The sequence below is a fragment of the Cucumis melo genome, chromosome 8, assembly GCF_025177605.1.
Source record: "Cucumis melo cultivar AY chromosome 8, USDA_Cmelo_AY_1.0, whole genome shotgun sequence".
In the NCBI taxonomy this organism is placed as follows: domain Eukaryota; kingdom Viridiplantae; phylum Streptophyta; class Magnoliopsida; order Cucurbitales; family Cucurbitaceae; genus Cucumis; species Cucumis melo.
This window is the reverse complement of record NC_066864.1, coordinates 20,563,022-20,582,699: the sequence shown is the minus strand read 5'-3', so window position 1 is coordinate 20,582,699 and position 19,678 is coordinate 20,563,022. Positions and strand designations below refer to the sequence as shown.

The 19,678-nt window shown below is 31.8% G+C and overlaps 2 protein-coding genes across 2 annotated transcripts; one reads left to right on the top strand and one right to left on the bottom strand.

The window, feature by feature from the left end:
* Nucleotides 1–564: 564 nt before the first annotated feature.
* Nucleotides 565–6,515, bottom strand: LOC103486106 (amino acid permease 4-like). The gene is made up of 6 exons (XM_008443951.3): nucleotides 6,369–6,515; nucleotides 6,019–6,252; nucleotides 5,817–5,910; nucleotides 4,528–4,742; nucleotides 3,454–3,593; nucleotides 565–1,318 (listed from the first exon to the last, which is right to left on the bottom strand). Exons 1-6 carry the CDS (start codon nucleotides 6,430–6,432, stop codon nucleotides 665–667), a joined length of 1,401 nt encoding a protein of 466 aa, XP_008442173.1. The 5' UTR covers nucleotides 6,433–6,515; the 3' UTR covers nucleotides 565–664.
* A 4,771-nt stretch (nucleotides 6,516–11,286) lies between these two features.
* LOC127150674 (uncharacterized) lies at nucleotides 11,287–12,950 on the top strand. Its single transcript, XM_051089177.1, has 2 exons — nucleotides 11,287–12,345; nucleotides 12,435–12,950. The coding sequence occupies exons 1-2, from the start codon at nucleotides 11,287–11,289 to the stop codon at nucleotides 12,948–12,950; spliced, it is 1,575 nt and encodes a 524-aa protein (XP_050945134.1).
* The last annotated feature ends 6,728 nt before the right edge of the window (nucleotides 12,951–19,678 follow it).

The window sequence follows — 19,678 nt, the reverse complement described above, 5'->3', positions numbered from 1 at the left end:
GTCATGAAAAATTTACTCTTGACGGTTTTGAAATGTCATGAATAATCGTATTCTTGACGGTTTTCGGGCTTCATCATCTCATTCTTGACGGTTTAAAACAGTCATAAAAACGTATTCTCTTGACGGCTCTCAACTGTCATGAAAAATTGAATACTTGACGGTTAAAAAGTGTCAACGATATCAATTCTTGACACTTTTTACAACCGTCAAGAAAATGGCCTTTCTTGACACTGGATTCAACGACAGTTTTGAAAACGTCAAGAATACTCATTCTTGACAGTTTAAAACCGTCAAGAGAGTCAGTTTTTGTAGTAGTGATTGTAAGATCTTTTATGCAGAAGCCCCTGCGAAGATAATACAGAACGTGTCTTGTGAAGGAGTTTTGGGCTCCCTTTTTCTAACAATTCATGGATTTTGAAATTTTAATTTAAATCATACGAGTCCTATATTAGAATATCATTTTAATTAATATTTCTCCCAAATTGTATTATTTTTAATTCAAATTAAATAATTTTATGCTACATATTGGACAATTTAGAGAATATAGTAAATTGCAAATGCATAAAAATAACTGGTATAAATATATTTAGAGTGAAATAAAAGATTTTCCAATTCCTTGCTTAATTAAGTACACCAAGAAAAAGCTGTAAGGGTTAAAATTATATCAATACATTGTCTTGAAAGGCTTATAAACCTTGAGATCAAGCATGACACCACTAATAGAGCCCACAGCTGCAGCAAGAGAGATCAAAAGGCATCCCATGCTCATTGTTTGCACACAAATCCACTTCACACTCCATTTAGGTACCTTCTTTTGAACAACATACATCTGGACTGGAAAATAGACGGTCATCGGCCAAAATTGAAGTGCCCCGATGATCCCAACGATGTCGTTGAAGAAAGGGAGCAACATTGCGACGATGGTGGTGAAGCAGACGAAAAGAGTTCTCCATACCAGTCGAAAGAGGTTGATGTTGTAGAAGCGAGAGGAGAAGAGAGAGAGCTTGTACTCTTTGGTGAAGAAGGGGGTGTCTGGCCATGTTTGGACGACCTTCTTCTCTACAAAGGCATAGACGGGTTGGCTAAAGACTTGGTAGGCACCAACGAGGTGAACAACAATGGAGACATTGGCGATGTCGAGGAGCCAAAAGGGGTTGTAGAAGCCAAAGCCAGTTAAAAGGTTACCGGGGGCAGTGTTGCCAAAGGCTGCATAGCCCATGCATCCACATAGTATGTAGAATATGGTGGTTAATGTAATGCTGAATCCTGCTGCTTTTTTCATTGTCTTTGCTTCTGAAGGTGGACATCTAATTGTGTCCTATAAATAAAATTATTTCAAAACATGTATTTCAAAAATTCAAATTTTAATAAAATTAAATTTTGATGTACGATTTTACCGTACCGAATTATTAGAAATTAACATTTATAAGTAAAAAATTGTATTTGAAAGTAAAAAATTTAAAACTAAATTAACTTCAAGTATACTTCGGAATGACTGTACTTTAAAAACAATAAATTGTAAGTGAAGGTTTGGCTTTTGAAGTAAATTCCCTTACGATAATATTATTTATTTAGCAAAATAATTAAAGGAAAGCGACCATACAAATTAATATAATATAATCCACTTGAAGGATGTTAAATCTAAAAGCAATTTTTGTTAGGTTTGGTGGTCAACTGTCAACTAACAAGCAGTAATTTTAAATTTTTAAAAACATTTTTTTTTCTTGCAATAATACACAAAGATTTAATTAATTCTACTCACTTAAATTTGTACACTTGAACAGGTTAAGCCTCTTTGTTAATTTGGAATATCCTGTTCTGTATTTTTCATTAAAAACAAAAAAACTGATAATGAATTTTAAAAATATTCTATATTTTATTTTTATAGTAAAAGAGAAAACAAGAACTTTCACGCTTAGAAATTAAGCTCTTGATCATGAGTATGCTTTTATGGATCTATTTTAATTATAAATGAATTGTAACGTTATCTTTTAAGATTTTATTCTCTCATATCTATTCTTTTAATGATAATTGTTTTTAAAACAAAACTTAGCTAGAAGTATTTTTAGCTATAATAAAATATCAATAACTATTAATGAAAGATACAAATACAATGTGTGAAGCTCATCGTCTGTGATTTAAAATTAAGTTCAACACCTTTGACCTAGTAACACTATACATTCTTAACTTGTCTTTATTAAATTCTCATTCAAATTTATATTGTTTCTTGAAAAAATTTCCAGAAGGTCATCTAACATAAAATTACTCGAAGCTAAACGCTTAATTTTGAAATTTCTAAAAATGATTCGTCAAAAAAGGAATATGTTTTTTTATTGGCATAGATAGTATCTTTAATTCATTTTTGAACATTTATAACTATACTTTTTTATGTCTTCGTGAGGACATTCTATACTTTAATAAACAAGTTTTATGTGATCTCGATAATTTTATGTTCGCTCAAAAATTTGTATCATTCCACTCAGGCATTTCATTATATTTAAAGATAATTGTTTTTCGCAATATATATTTTTATTTTCTTATTATAAAATATTTTTGTTAAATTTTATTTGGTACTTAATCACATCAAGTTGTCGCGATGTGTGCGAGAATCAAAGCAAACAATTCAATTAACTTTTCTCTTTATATTCCTCTTTATTAATGTCTTTTATTTTTGTATATTTTTTAGATTTTGCATTAAAAGTATAAATTATTTTACTTAGTCTTTACGTTGACTGTACTCAATTTAACTTAAGAATATTTCATGTAATCTATTATTCACGTAATAGTTAGATGTTCATAAATAATATATATATATATATATATATATATAGATAATGAAACCTTTTATTGTATATTATTATACACTAATAAGATTTTTTTAAATATAGAAAGCGAGTCAAACAATTTACATTGCGTAACAAAATTTCTACATTCCTTATAGTTTAGAAAAACGCTGATCGGTGATAGACGTTCGTCTATTAGTACTTATTAACTGGCAAAAATCTATCATTAATAAAAGCGAATAGAAACAAGTTTAATAGAAATGAGTAGAAGTTTATTATAATGGATACCACAAGTGATAAAAACTGATGTAAGTCTATTGTTTATAAAAGTCTACAAGTCTATCAATATATATGTTTATATTTATATATTGTTATTTTTGTTGTGTTTTTATGGAGCTTATTATCATTATTATTATTATCAGTATTTGAAGCACTATCTTTTGACCATGGAGCATATGTCAAAATTAAAGTTTAAAATTTCAATCAATTCAATTTTATAAGTGTAATGAAGTTAAACTATTTTTTTTATATATATATTTTGAATGTTTTAAATAGATTCTATTACATTTTTTTCGTATGAAGTTTAATTAGTGTCGAAAAAGTAAATTAAAAAGTGACTGATAATTATATATAAAAATAAAATTAAAACAAAAAAGGGTCGAAATTTTACCTGAACTTCAATAAGGACAATTGCAAAAGAATAAGCAAAAGCAATATCGCCAAGTGCTTGGAAACTTCTCCATATCTTTTCACTTTGAGTTACTGTTCCCACAGTTATTCCACTAAGTGTTCCTTTAAAAACCCCACTTTCTACACATAATATCAAAATTAATTATTAACAAAATTTCAAAATACAAAAAATTAATTACATTAGAAAAAAGGAAGTTTGAAAAGGTTTGTTTTAGTAATAAATTAATTACTTATGATTCTTTTACTTTTATAAGTATTTATATTTTAACAAATCACTTTCGTGCTCTAAATTCTACACTCTTAAAATTTTAAATTAAAAAATTCTTTAGATAATAAATTTTATTTAATAGCATCCACTGCAAAAAAAAAAAAAAAAAAAATCTATTTAGTTTTAAATATATAATTTCACTTTAAAAGTTATTCCAAAACATTAAGTTATTCCAAAACATACACTATTTTAAATCTCTTCTTAAAGATGTGACAATATAAAACATATTTTAAATATCGAATAATGCATTTTTAATATTTTTTATAAAATAAATAAAAAAATCTACATAATACACAAACACACATGTAATACTAGTTTTATACTCAATTGATATTTGTTTCATCCAAATTTAGTAATGTTTAGACGTTCATATTTAACGGAATATTCTTTTTCTTTTTCGTTACAATCAAATTAAATGCACTTCCAAATATGTTTTCTAATAGATAATAAACAAGTAAAAGAATAAATAAACAATATTCTTTTTTGTTATAGTAATATTGATCCGATGGATGAAAGGTTCCATCTCCATTATGATAATTGTTAAAGTTAAATAAGTAAAAAAAAAAATTGGAAATGGAAAGGATGGTTGTGTTGGAAGTAAAAATATCAAAAGATTATTTTTCTATTTTTAAAATGTTAATATGAGCTCGCATGCTTGTACCAAAAACCGCGAAAGGTATCGGATTTAAATCCCTCCACCCCAGAGTTATATTGGTATATCTTCTAAAAAAACCTTTAAAAAATATATATTATTTTTTTTTTCTAGAGAATGGAAAAGGATCAAACCTGCGACTTTGGCTATGCCAAGGGTAAGGCCAATGGAAGAATAGGTAAAAGACATGATAGCAGCAACAATGGAGAGCCACCAAATCTGATCAAAATTTGGAATTTGAGATAAAATTATTTCCACAATTCCGAAGGACAACATGAACGGATTGCTTGAAATATGACATGGATTTTTTCCTCCACTGCTATGAAAGCAATTTGACCGTTTAATTGCCCTGCCAAACACCACCAACAACAGAACAAACTACTATCACTAAACTTCAACAACATCCCCTTCCTTTTAATTTCTTACACATACACACAGTTGAATCTTTAGCTGAATCTCAAAAAAAAAAAAAAAAAAAAAAAAAAGTTTTTGAAAACTAATAAATAAAATTAGATAATCTAAAAAATTTAGAAGTAGAATGAATGTTTATAGAGTTAATTTTAAAATACTTAAGAAAAATTAAAGATGGTAAAGTTATATTTATCGAAGAGGAGGTAAAATTTTTTCTAATTGAATGACTTGTACGCTCTTTTATTTTCTATAAATTAAACCAAGAATTCGAAAGTTACTTTTGTTATTTGGTAATCATTTATTTATTTATTAATTTACAAACCCCTAAGCATGCACTTTTGTTGTTCTTAACAATGGTTTTCGTCAGTTTAAATTAAAGACATAGTTGCATATTGTTACTCAAACTATAGGAAGAAAAAAGGTTGTCTAGTTAGTAACATAACAAACAAACTTATGGTAATGATGTGCTCATTAAGCATAGTTTAAAAAAACAAGAAATGATTTCTTAACGACTATAAGTGTATCAAATAAATTATTTAAGTTCTATTCTTTTTTTAACCATTTTAACTTTTTGGTGTTGTTTTTAAAATTCTATGTTTGAATTTTTGTTTATTAGAAAAAAAGTAATATATGTTTGAGAAGTGATTTTGCTTTATGTTGTTGTGTATGTTTTGAAAGTTTCTTTTCTTTTTTCTTTTCAATTTTCTTTCATAATTTTAAAAACAAGTTTTTTGTTTCAAAGACCAAAAAGTGAATTAGTTAGTTAACCTACTTATTTTTTTTTTTTTTAAAAAAAAACAAAACAACAAAAAATTAATGGATTATAAGACATGCCTTCGATTTTTAAAACTTGACCTAATTATTTAAAACGTGTGGTAGAAAATATATAACAATACCTTGAAAGGAATAGGACTAAATGTATAGTTTATAGGCATAATTTTTAAAAACTAAATATAATGTTTATCCAACAAACTGTCTAAAAGTATAGTTTCTTGTCGAGTCTCGAACTCACATCATGCTGATTGACGATGCAATTGTATATCCGATTGTTATTCCGATCAGGTTTATGTACTGCATTATTCCACATGCCACCATGTGTGTTTCACCTTTATTGAAAAAGAGAAAGAAAAAAGAACTCAATATTGTTCAAAGGAACATTGATTGATCAACAACATCATGCTTTTAATTCTTTATGTCTTTGTTTATATCCATACCAAGGAGGGAGCGAACTGCATGCATGTAAGTGGGGTTTCTCTTGCCACTGACCGGGTCGCCGGACCGATAACAGTCGGCGAGCAAACAAGAGGTATAGTAACCGATGAAAGAAAACAGCAACATCACTGAAGGACCAGCGATCCATCCGAGTTGCGCAATCGCCCATGCCAATGACAACACCCCCGAACCAATGACCGCAGTTATTATATGAGCACTTGCCGTCCAAAACGTACCTAAAACATATCGTAAACAAAATCCCAAAGAAGAAATTGAGAGCATGTTTGAACTTACATACAAGCAAGATTTTATGAATGAAAAATTTGAGAAAGTCCGGTGGGTCATATTGTACCGGTTCGTTTGGGGCGACCATCATCATCAAAGCTAGCGGAGTCATTGACGGGAAGCACGGCCATGGCCGCGGAGTTGAGGAGAGTGGAGGGTAGCCAAGGAAAGAGTGTTTGGAGAAGGGAAAGGGAGAAAGGTGTGATGGAGGGAAAGGGAGTGGAGGTAGCTGTGTTTATATAAAGTTTCGAAAAGGAAAAATAATATTAAATAAAAAAATAAAGAAAAAAGAGGAAATTAAAATAATATAGAGAAAAATACAAGTTCTAAGAAGGATCCCAGTTTATGAGATTTTCTATACTTCAATTATTACCATTAAAATCAGGAAGTGAACAAGTCAATATTTTTCTTCTCTTTTCGAAGGTTTATTGGGTTGGAGAAAACTTTCTGACCCTCCCACTACCATCATGATAGTTTGAAAAGAAAATTAAAAACCCAAAAAAACTTTGTAAATAATTGCACCAATACAAAATATGTGTTAGATCTTTGGTTTGAGTTTGACTATTCTTATTTTAATTGACAAGAACTTATTTCTTAAATAAGAGGTTTCAAGTCTCTATATATGCTCTACATTCGTTAAGATAAATAATAATTTTCAAAATAATACACCCTAATTCTCAACAATTAGCTAGTCTTAGAAATTTTGGAATAATTTTGCGGGTTAAATAAGTTCTCAATTAATCTTCTTAAAGTTAATTTCAAACTCATACCAAATGTCTTTAGCTTTTTATCCCTTTGAGTCCTTACTTTAGATCAAATATGTCAGAAATTTGTTGACAAAAGGATATGCGGTGAAAAAATTAATTTACTACTTTATTACTTGGATTGATATGATATTGTATTATGTGTTTTAGATTGCTAAAATATCAACCTGCTATAATCCTAAATTTGAGTATAATTCAATTGGTCAAGGAATAATATATTATTAATTACTGTTTAAGTTTTTGATATAATATAAAATTTATTTTCATTCGATAACACATAAGACATGCATATTTAGAGTGATTTTTTAATGACCAACATCACTATTGGCATACATAGAATAACATTTTTTTTTTCTAAAATTTATGTAGTTTGACAATGACGAGAAAGTGATTTTAGAGACATCCCCGTATGACACTACAACAGATTAGGCTTTCAATAACATTTTTTAATAACTTGTATTATAAAATGTTATAAAAAAAATAAGAAAAGCGGGCGCGAGAGAAAAAAAGAGTAAAGAAATAAAAAAAGATAACCGAAATGTTATTAAAAAGAAAAATAAAAGAAAAGCGGGAAAGATTTGGGCGAAAAAATTAATTTGGCTCTCTATCGTCTTCTCCGTCGTCTTCTCCATCCTCTTCTCTCCATCGTCTTCTTCATCGTCTTCTTCATCGTCTTCTCCATCGTCTTCTCCCCATCGATCGTCTTCTCTCCATCGATTGTCTTCTCCATCATCTTCCTCCTACTTCGTCTTCTCTGTTCTCTTCAGTCCATCACCTTCGTTTCAAAGCTCCATTTATTTCTGTAAGTCTCCCTGCCTATCACGAAATAATAAGGTAGAGTAGCATAAGTTTGACGTGAAGGGCTCTTTCGGATTATCAATCCATCTTCATCTGGTATGCTCAATCATCTTTCTGTTGCCCTAATTTGTCTATTCTTTGACTATCTTTTTTCTGTTTGTGGTTGTTTGATGTCTGTGGTTGTTTGGTGTTTGTGTTGAATATAATGTAGGTTATTTTGCCTTTAGTTGTTTGATGTTTATGGAAAACCTTTCAATTGATGTTTAAGTATTGGCAAGGATATTTGTGAAAAAAAATTAAGTTGATGTTGATTATTCCCAAGTCTTCTGTCTGTATCAGTTTATTTTTTCTTGAACCCTTATGGAAATTAGGTATGTATATGTATACATAGATGACTGATTTACGAAGAATGAGGCATTAAAACTATCTCCCTTTTTCCCTTGTGTTGATCTTCTCATCTCCCTCACCTCATCTCACCGTCTATCTCTCTCACAGTAGTTCTTTCATTGCAGTTCATCAATTTCTAGTGGTAGTGAAATTTCACTCTTCCCTTGCTGTCTTTCTCTGTTTTCTTTTTCTTTTTCTTTTTTTTTTTCTTTTGTAGATCTCATTTCTGGATTTTTAAACTCTCTCAGAGCCTTTCAATGAGTTTTCTATGATTTACATGTTTGTCTCTTTACTGGGTATTTGTTAAAGGGAGAGTCTCTACCTTGAGTTGTATTCTTTTAACTAGCATTCTTTACTTCCATTGATAGCTACTCTGCAAGTTTTTGCACTATGGTAAGTTATTTTAAAAAAATTGGAGTTAGGTTGAAGAAGTTTGATATTTGATCTTTAATATTTATATCAATTCCTTACTTCCATTCCTTAACTAGTCAAAAAAAAAAAAAAAGGGAAGAAGAAAAGCACAAGCTTCTGATTATAAAGACATCAAAATATCAAGTTTGGTTTTGGTCTCACCATTAATAATCTTTTGGTAGGATTTGTTTGTAGCTGTCTTGTTTCAGATTTTTTTTTTAATCTTTGGTCGAAATTAAGTGTAACAATATTTAGATGACGTTTTCGTTTGTTTTGTTTAGCTTAAGATTTGAATTTAATCAAATAGTTTGGTGCTCCCTTCGTCAACTATTTTAATATACAGATTTTTTGCTTTGATTTGCTTTTGCAGTTTGCAAGAGCATGATTTTTTAGTATAAAGATTTCTATTTCATCCTCGTGTTACAACGTACCTTAAAATTAAATCAGACGTTCAAAACTTACAAATTTAAATGATCTTAATCACACTAAAAGAGAGTGCCCTTTCAAATCTATTTGTAGAAAAACTATAATGATTTTACTGAACCTTTTTTTTTAAAAAAAATAATGTGTTTTTTAAAACCATTTTTGGAAATTGTCAATAGTTTTCCTTCTACATTACTTTTGAAAAAACACATTATTTAAAAAAGAAAATCATTTTAAAGAAACAATTGTTTTGCATAACTGTTAAAAAGTATTTACAAAATATCTACCACTAATTTGCAATTTAGTTCATTAAGCTACAAACATTCCACTAGAATTTGATAACTATTTTACATATAAATTCATTACAAGTATTCAATATCATTCTAGTATTCAATATTTCATTATTAAAAGTATAACACCAACCTCACTTCATATTTCACATAATCCACAATATTTGATTTCATTAATTGCTCCTCAATTCCTTGTAACTGCACAACCTGAATCATTATCCAGAATAGAGTAGGCTATTTCATTAAAATTACATTATAGAATAACTGTTGGATGTAGATTTTTGAAACTATATATGTGTGTGTTCTGATATTTGTTGTATTTTAGTTTGGGATACATTATGTTTAATCTCTCTTTTATGTCTTCCAATTGCATTGTCTGATTTTGGACTTGAAATGATGTAATCAATGTTTTATATGTTAACAATATTTGGGACAAAATGGGAAGACATGTTTTGTTAGGTAAGCTTAGTCTCATATTTCATTTTTCAACGTTATGGTGATGTCGAATATCTATAACCCATCGTATGGGCCAATATCAATGCTTCTATTTTTCCTTTTCTCACTTATTTTAAATCTCTAAATCTAGTTTTATAAAAAAGTCGAGACTTCAATTGAGGGTAACGATAACCTAAAATGATATGATTGTACCTTGCGTTTTAATTTTTGTTTAACATTGTAGTGAATTTCTACTTTAAAAGTAGTTTTGAAATGTTTATACAAGGTTAAAGGTTAAAAGTAATGTTGCAACTTTGAAAGAATATGAGTACATCATATGAAAGAAGGAGGGAAAAGTTAGATAATTATCTTTTTTAATTTAGTTGACAAAGTATTTTCAAAACAATGGGATAACGATAATCAATCACTTTTGTTGTTTGGTGTAAACGTAGTCCCATATTGACTAGGAAGAAGAGAGTGGTCATAGGTATGAGGTTTTCTGAGTGGTTCCAAAAGCAAAGTCACAAGTGTTTATGTTTAAACTGGATATATCATACAATTGAAATGTGGAGGCTTCGTTGCGTTTCTATGATGATTATATCCATGAAGTATGCTACAGCCTATCATTTTTCACCTTTTAGATTTTCTCTATTAAAAGGTTACAAGTGGTATGTAACTTTCTTACTAGAAAATCCTAGTTATGCAGCTGACCTTAGCATGATTCTTAGTTCTCGTATACCCCGCTATATTGATTTTGCATATTGTTATCATTCATATGATTGATAGTTTTAGTGTCATGTTTTAGTACTAAAATGCAATTTGTAGTCATTGCAAATTTCAGCTTCAATTTCACCTTAGGTAGAGTTGGTTCTTAATTACATTTCACATTAATATTGTAGCAATAAGTTGAAGATATAATGTTTCAAAAAGATTGGGTTCATTTGAACAGGTAAGGGAATGTCAATTTTTTAAGTAACTAAAATAGATTAATATATTTAGTTATATTAATTGCAAAGTTGGGTCTTTTTAATAGAGCAAGCAAGGAATATCTGAAGGGAGCATGGAACTTTGTGAAACAAGTAGAGAACATGTTGGGTGGAATAGACAAAATTCCGTGTCCATGCAAGACATGTAGGAACATGAATCATCAAACCTTTGATGTTGTATATGAACATTTGGTTATAAAAGGAATGGATCCTACTTATAGGTTTTGGTACCATCATGGTGAAGAAGTGCCAGTAAAGTGTATGTTTGATGGTCAACCCTTTTGTAGCAGTTCTTTCATGAGCGACGAAAAGGTTGATGAACCATGCGTAAACGATGATGTTAATGAAAAGGTCGTAGATGCAAACACTTCCTTGTATCCTCATTGTACAAAATATACAAGAATGTAAGCTTCGTATCTTTATATAAGGTAAAGGCTACGAACGATTGGACCGATAAAAGTTTCACAAGCCTTTTAGAGCTATTGCATGATATGCTACCCCCTAACAATGTTATCCCAAAATCTACTTACGACGTAAAGAAGTTCTTAAAAGTATTTGATCTAGGATATGAAAAGATTCATGCTTGTGAAAATGATTGTTGCTTGTTTACGAAAGAGAATAAAGATTTAGAGACATGCCCAATTTGTGAACATTCTCGATGGAAGGTGGATAAACGCACGAAAAGAATGAAACGGGGTGTTCCAACAAAAGTATTAAGATACTTTCCGTTGATTCCAAGATTGAAACGAATGTTCCAAATGCATGATGTAGCTGAATTATTGACATGGCATATGAACCATAAAAATAGTGATGGGAAGATGCATCATCCAGTTGATTCTGTTTCATGGGACTCAATTGATGCAAAGTGGCCTGACTTTTCGAATGATCCACGAAACTTGAGGTTCGGTCTTGCAACCGATGGTTTCAACCCATTCTCTAATCTTAGTAGTCGATACAGTTGTTGGCCAGTCATGCTTGTGACATACAACCTACCTCCTTGGTTATGCATATCGAAAGAAAATATAATGCTAACTTTACTGATTCCTGGTCCTAAACAGCCTGGCAATGACATTGACATTTTCTTGCAACCATTAATTGATGACTTGAAATTGTTATGGGATGGAGTTGAAGTTTACGATGTAGTTAGCAAATCAAACTTCAATTTGAGAGTTGTGCTTATATGGACAATCAATGACTTTCCTGCTTATGGAAATCTTGCTGGGTGTACAACGAAGGGTAAGACGGCTTGTCCAATTTGTGGGGAGCACACACATTCTCAGTGGTTGTACCACAGTAAGAAATTAGTCTATATGGGTCATAGACGCTTTTTACCTCCATCTCATCCGTATAAAAGAAAGAAGTCATGGTTTGATGGCAAAGTTGAAGATCGACAAGTTCCTAGGATTGCAAATGGGAATGCAATCGATACCCAACTTAAAGATTTTCAAAATTTCTTTGGAAAAGTTGATAAGAAAAAACGAAAGAGACAAAAAGAGTTGAAAGGAATGTGGAAAAAACGATCCATCTTCTTTGACTTACCATATTGGAAGGTACGTACATTTTGTCACTAATGTCGTTTAATTGACTAGTCTTCCATTGTACATTAGGTAATGCACTGACGTGTTTTACGCTAATGTAGGAACTTGTATTACGTCACAACTTAGACGTCATGCATGTTGAGAAAAATGTATGTGAGAGCATAATAGGCACATTGTTGGATATTAATGGAAAATCAAAAGATGGATACAATGCTCGTAAAGATTTGCAAGACATGAATATACGACATGACTTACACCCAGTAGAACACGAGAGTCGAGTATACCTTCCTCCAGCTTTACACACTTTGTCTAAATTAGAGAAACAACTGTTTTGCAAGAGGTTATACGAGTTGAAAGTACCTGATGGTTATAGTTCAAACATTTCTAACTGTGTTTCAGTGGAGGAAACCAAAGTAATGGGATTAAAATCTCATGACTATCATGTGCTAATGCAACAACTTCTACCGGTTGTCATTAGGGGAATGCTTCCAAAGGGCCCGAGACATTCAATAACACGAATCTGTGGATTCTTTAATAAAATCTACCAACGTGTAATTGATCGAGAAAGTATGTTGGAAATTGAAAAGGAGGTAATCGAAACACTATGCCTTTTTTAGAGGTATTTTCCTCCTTCATTCTTTGACATCATGACTCATTTGGTCATTCATTTGGGTCGTGAAGTTCGTTTGTGTGGACCCGTTCAATTTTGTTGGATGTATCCATTCGAAAGGTATGTTATTTTCATAACATACATTATTATAGGTAACATACAGCTAAACGTCTTAAGTATCTTATAATAGTTATGATATTAACCTTAGGTACATGAAGACTCTAAAAGGGTTTGTTAGAAATCAGTCACATCCAGAAGGGTGCATTGCAGAGCGTTATTTAGCCGAAGAATGCATCCTCTTTTATAAGAATTGTGTTCAAGGTTCAACAAGACTTGATGATAAACAACGTCGGAATGAAGAATTTAATAATGATATCATTCTCGAAGGACGTCCAATATCTACTGGAAAGGAAATTACATTATCTGATGAAGTGCTCAACCTTGCACATCAATATGTCTTGTTCAACACAAAAGCAGTTGAACCATACATAGAGTGAGTGATGTATCAATTATACACTATTTATCATCCTTTGAAGATTGTATTCGAATGTTAATTAGTGATACATCAAATATTTTAGAATGCATAGGAACGAGTTGATCCTTTCAAATAAAAGACTTGCAAATGATGACACTCAAGTAATGAAGGTTCACTCAGAACAATTTCCTATTTGGTTGAAAGAGAAGGTAATGTTTTGCTTACTTATGGTATTGGTCTCAATCATGAATTCATCTAAATATATAGCTTTTCATTGGAACAGATTTCATTGGATGTTGGTAACAGAAAAGACTCAGATATATTGAAATGGCTTGCAAATGGACCTCGCAAGACCGCAATGTCATTTTCAGGTTATATTATAAATGGTCAACGGTTCCATATTAAAAGCATAGAAAGATCGACTCAAAATAGTGGTGTTTCAATTGATGCAAGTGCAATATGTAGATCAAGTGATGGAGATGGATCTCCAAAGTTTGATGTGGTTACATATTATGGAGTCCTAACCGAAATAATTTTATTAGATTACTATGTCTACCGACTTCCAATGTTTAAGTGTGATTGGGCAAAAATCCATAATGGTGTTAAAGTTGATGATGGATTTACACTTGTTAATTTGCATTAAAACCAAAGTCAATTCTCAAGCGAGCCATACATTCTTGCATCACAAGCTAAACAAGTTTTTTATGCAAGAGAAAATGACAATTCTCCTTGGTATGTTGTATTGAAAGCACCACCGAGAGGATTTCATGAATTAGACAAATATGATGAGAATGTTGATACAAGCTTTGTGGGTGACGGATCCTCCCTAGTGCTTGATGATATTGATGATGAGTTTGAATGTCGCAACAATTCACGGGACGATTGTGAAGGCATCTTATTATGATAACTTATGACTTAAAGTTATTTTGTAAATATGCACTAACACGTCACTTTTGGCTTTTTTTTGTGAATATAGTGCTAGCCATTCATTTTATAATATTAGTTGGTTTTTTGTGAATGTAGTGTTAGCCATTCATTCTCTAAATATGTACAGATAATTGCTAGGTTGTGTGCATTATGAACTATTTCAATTTGTAACATTCTACAGATATTTTATATGGATAATCAATATATATAAGTGTTCTCTTTATTCTATGACTTGTACCGCTTTACATATATTTTAAACTTGAACCATCACTATGCATGCTAGTGTATTTTTATTTTCAGGTTGTGTGTGAACTATTTGAGTCGAGGAGCTTCAACCATTGACTAAGACATGAAGTCAAATATGCATGTAAGTTATCTTTAAATATATATTTAGATAGAAAATATCATATATGTACATATATTATTATATTAATTTCAATGTTTTATGTTTTAGGATTTTGAGAAGGAAAAAAGTGGACAAACCGTTGGTAAGAAATCGAAAAAACCTCGTTCCACAACACATATATTAGAATGGCGACGATCAGATCGAACCTTGGTCAAAACATCATGGAGATTTGCAAAGTCATTCAGTATGGACTTAACTCAACCTTCTACTGATGACGAGGAGAATGAAGGAGAAGCTCTTCATTTGAGAGAGAAAGAGATTAGGGAAACATCACCTCTTCCTGACCCACTTCCTGAGGAAGCTACTACTCCACTTCCATCTTCACATGTTAATGCAACCATTCATCCACAGTCTAAAAGACCACCAAATAGGCCGTTAGACTCACCTGCTGGTTGTACTAGATCAGCTGTTCGTAAATTACCCGTTGAAGAGGTTGAATCTCAGTTGGAAGAAAATGAAAATGTGGATTGTGAGGAAGTTCATACGAAGGAACCAAGTCCCAAAAAGACTAGAGGTCGTACGAAGATGCAAACAATAGCTATGGAGCCAGAAATGAAACTAGATATAAGGTACAATGGATATGGACAACCTATTGGAGAAACATCAGTTGGGTTGTCCTCATTCTTGGGTACATTAGTCAGAGAAGTGGTGCCAGTGAATATTGAAACTTGGAAGAAAATTTCAACGAGACAAAAAGAAATATTGTGGCATTCTATTCAAGTATGTAATTTATAGTTATATATTTATATAATGAGTTTTATATGATCACTACCTAATTGCTTTTATTATTCAGGCACGATATAATGTTGATGAATGGCAAAAGAAATTTTTATTCCAAAAGATGGGTGGACTATGGAGAGCAAGCAAATCTCACCTAGTGAGTAAGATTGGGGAAGCCTCAAATGACGAGGAGTTGAATAAACTCAAACCGGATAACATTTCTTCAATGCATGATTGGAATGACTTCATCAAACATAAAACTAGCGCAACCTTTAAGGTATGTTTGTAGTATGAAAGTGGATGCCATTTATTTCTTTGGTTCAATGTATAGAAACAACTTGTCTTAAAATCTTCATTCATATCTCGTTGAGTATGATTTTCAGGCAAAGAGCAAGAAATTTAAAGATATGAAACAGAAGCAACTTCCTCACACATGTAGTCGTAGAGGCTATGCTCGACTAGCTGAAGATTTGGTATAATTTTATGTAATTAATAACTTTATTATATTTAGCATATATATGTAGCTAATATATAACTTACTATTGTGTTTCAATGTAGAAAAAGTCTTCTTCAACTCCGATTACACGAGTAGATGTTTGGACGAAGGCACATGTGAAGAAAGATAGAACACCTATGAACTCGCAAGTGGCCGACACTCTGGTTGGTTTATCTTTTGTTTGTTTATAGTTGCTGCCATACTTCATAGTGGCTACCATTTTCTTAATATGTTACTGCCATATTTTATAGATGGGTAACTACATCTTTTGCATAGTTAATATTATGACCAAGTGTTATTGCTGCCATTTGTTGTGACTGTCTTATGCCCCTCCACTCACCCCCATCTACCATGACTTTTGCATAACTTTTGCATACTTAATGTAATTTTTGGTTAAGCGCATATTGAGTAGTGTTGCTGCTGCCATTTTTTATGTTTAAACACTTGTGAGCTTGCTGGCCATTGAGTAGTTGTTGTTCATTGAGTAGTAGATTGTTTCCTTTAAGTAATTTGCTTGTTGTGATTGTCATATTCCCCTCCACCCACCCCCACCATGACTTTTGCATACTTAATGTGATTTTTGGTTAAGCGCGTATTGAGGAAAATCGTATGGCTTCTTTGAGTAGTGTTGCTGCTGCCATTTTTTATGTTTAAACTCTTGTGAGCTTGCTGGCCATTGAGTAGTTGCTGTTCATTGAGTAGTAGATTGTTTCCTTTAAGTAATTTGCTTGTTGTGACATTCTTATGCCCCTCCACCCACCCTCCATCCACCATGACTTTTGCATACTTAATGTGATTTTTGGTTAAACGCGTATTGAGGAAAATCGTATGGCTTCTTTGAGTAGTGTTGCTGCTGCCATTTTTTATGTTTAAACTCTTGTGAGCTTGCTGGCCATTGAGTAGTTGCTGTTCATTGAGTAGTAGATTGTTTCCTTTAAGTAATTTGCTTGTTGTGATTGTCATATTCCCCTCCACCCACCCCCCATCCACCATGACTTTTGCATACTTAATGTGATTTTTGGTTAAGAGCGTATTGAGGAAAATCGTATGGCTTCTTTGAGTAGTGTTGCTGCTGCCATTTTTTATGTTTAAACTCTTGTGAGCTTGCTGGCCATTGAGTAGTTGCTGTTCATTGAGTAGTAGATTGTTTCCTTTAAGTAATTTGCTTGTTGTGACATTCTTATGCCCCTCCACCCACCCTCCATCCACCATGACTTTTGCATACTTAATGTGATTTTTGGTTAAACGCGTATTGAGGAAAATCGTATGGCTTCTTTGAGTAGTGTTGCTGCTGCCATTTTTTATGTTTAAACTCTTGTGAGCTTGCTGGCCATTGAGTAGTTGCTGTTCATTGAGTAGTAGATTGTTTCCTTTAAGTAATTTGCTTGTTGTGATTGTCATATTCCCCTCCACCCACCCCCCATCCACCATGACTTTTGCATACTTAATGTGATTTTTGGTTAAGCGCGTATTGAGGAAAATCGTATGGCTTCTTTGAGTAGTGTTGCTGCTGCCATTTTTTATGTTTAAACTCTTGTGAGCTTGCGGCCATTGAGTAGTTGCTGTTCATTGAGTAGTAGATTGTTTCCTTTAAGTAAATGGCTTGTTGTGAATGTCTTATGCCCTTCCACCCACTCCCCATCCACCATGACTTTTGCATACTTAATATGATTTTTGGTTAGGACCGTATTGAACAAAATCGTGGGGCTTCTTCAAGTAGTATAATTGATGATGCAATTAGTAGAGTTCTTGGGCCCGATCAAGCTTATGTAAGAGGACTAGGATTTGGTGTGACTCTATCGAAGGTGTCTACATCAATTCAGAAAGATAAAACCATTACATCTCTTGAAAAAAAAATGTGACAACCTTACTTCGGATGTAGATGAATTGAAAAGTGTGGTAGCTTCCTTATTAAAGGACAAGGTAAATTTGTCTTAACACTCTTAAAAGTTCTTAAATTTTGTTTGTAGCACATTTTGACATTGTTGTTTATATAGGAAAAAACAAGTGATGACAATTCTAATCATCTTGTTAAAAGAGTACCATCATCGGCACATATTCGTACTCCTACTCCTACTCCAATCATAAATTCTCCACCGGTAAATCTAATCATCTTTGCTATTTTAAATTATTATTGTTTGAGAATTTTCTAACCATAATATTGTTGAAAAAGAGTGTTACTACCAACACTCCCCATAAGTGCTTGCTACTAGATTGGATTGGTTCAGGAGAAGTCATTGCTGAAGGTAGATGGTCTTCCAATGAACCATCTGTTCTTGTCCACCATGTACCTCTTGGCCCCAATGCAGTTCGTGTGTGGGTTGATACGGTGAAAATACCAAATTCCTTCTTATGGAGGCCTACCTCCAACATTATTGTTATTGATGATGCTCTGGGCACTACTGTAGCATGGCCAATGGATAAAGTCAAACTATGTAAGAAATTTTATTTACTTTGTGAATTAGGTATTTATTAAGTTCTTCAACTAATAATTTATTGTTAGAATTAGATAATGATTTTTTTTTTGTTAGGTGATTGATGTGTGAAGAAAACAATGGAGCAACACATATATGATGTTATGAAATTAGTGTTGATGTTAATTTAACAATTGCTACAATTTGAACATCCTTTTTATCATCTCAAAATTTTAGGACTTTAGAACTTAGTGTTGATGTTATGAAGTCATTTTAATTGAATTAACAATTTACTTATTCTAATAGTTAAGGACTTTGAAACTTAATGTTGATAATTGTATGTTATAAATTTGAATATTTTGGTTGTAATTATGATTGTATATTTTGATGAATGTGAATTAGACCATAGTATGACATATTGCGACGACAACCATTTTTGAAATGTTATTAAAAACGCTATTAAAACCTTTTTATAGCGCTTTTCTAACACAAATCAAAACGCTATACAACGTATTCTATAGCACTTTCCCAATGTTATTGAAAACGCTATTGAAAGTTTATAGCCATTTCTCGACGCAATAAAAACTGTTATAAAAACGTTTCGATAGCGTTTTTCCTCACGTTATAAAAAGCATTTAGAGCATAATATTTGTGCTATCGCTGACGACATATTATAGCAGTTTGCATAGCATTGAGAAAACGCTATGAGAAGTCATGGACTTTCGATAACATCGACTACGACAGCATTTCGAAAACGCTATTGAAAGTTTATAGCCATTTTTCGACGCAATAAAAACTGTTATAAAAACGTTTCGATAACGTTTTTCCTCACGTTATAAAAAGCATTTAGAGCATAATATTTGTGCTATCGCTGGCGACATATTATAGCAGTTTGCATAGCATTGAGAAAACGGTATGAAAAGTCATGGACTTTCAATAACATCGGCTACGACAGCATTTCCAAAACGCTATCGAAAATCATCTATAGCGTTTTGTTAATGCTATTGTTGCTGATATTTCTTGTAGTGTGAATTAGTTCCAAAGTGACTCCAAGTTATTTTTGTTGGGTAATTATGAGTGGCTTACTTTCTAAAAATAATTTTGTTTAATATACAAAATTGTTTAATATTTCCTAACCTCCTTTGTGAATTTATCTTAGTTTCGTTGCACATCTAAATATTTTCAGATGAAAAATATTTAGCTCAAGAGCATAAAGCAATTATAATGGCAAAATAATTATGATAAGCTATGGATCAAATACGTACAAGTGATTGATGCGTAGAATAGCATGACCCTA

Bases quoted from the DNA above. Each gene is read 5' to 3' on its own strand.
- LOC127150674 (XM_051089177.1), top strand. From the start codon at position 11,287: ATGCTACCCCCTAACAATGTTATCCCAAAATCTACTTACGACGTAAAG. The intron at 12,346-12,434 runs GTACGTACATTT...ACGCTAATGTAG, and splicing joins TTGACTTACCATATTGGAAG to GAACTTGTATTACGTCACAA.
- LOC103486106 (XM_008443951.3), bottom strand. From the start codon at position 6,432: ATGGCCGTGCTTCCCGTCAATGACTCCGCTAGCTTTGATGATGATGGT. The intron at 6,253-6,368 runs GTACAATATGAC...GATATGTTTTAG, and splicing joins TGGTCGCCCCAAACGAACCG to GTACGTTTTGGACGGCAAGT. The intron at 5,911-6,018 runs GTATGGATATAA...TTTTCAATAAAG, and splicing joins TGCAGTTCGCTCCCTCCTTG to GTGAAACACACATGGTGGCA.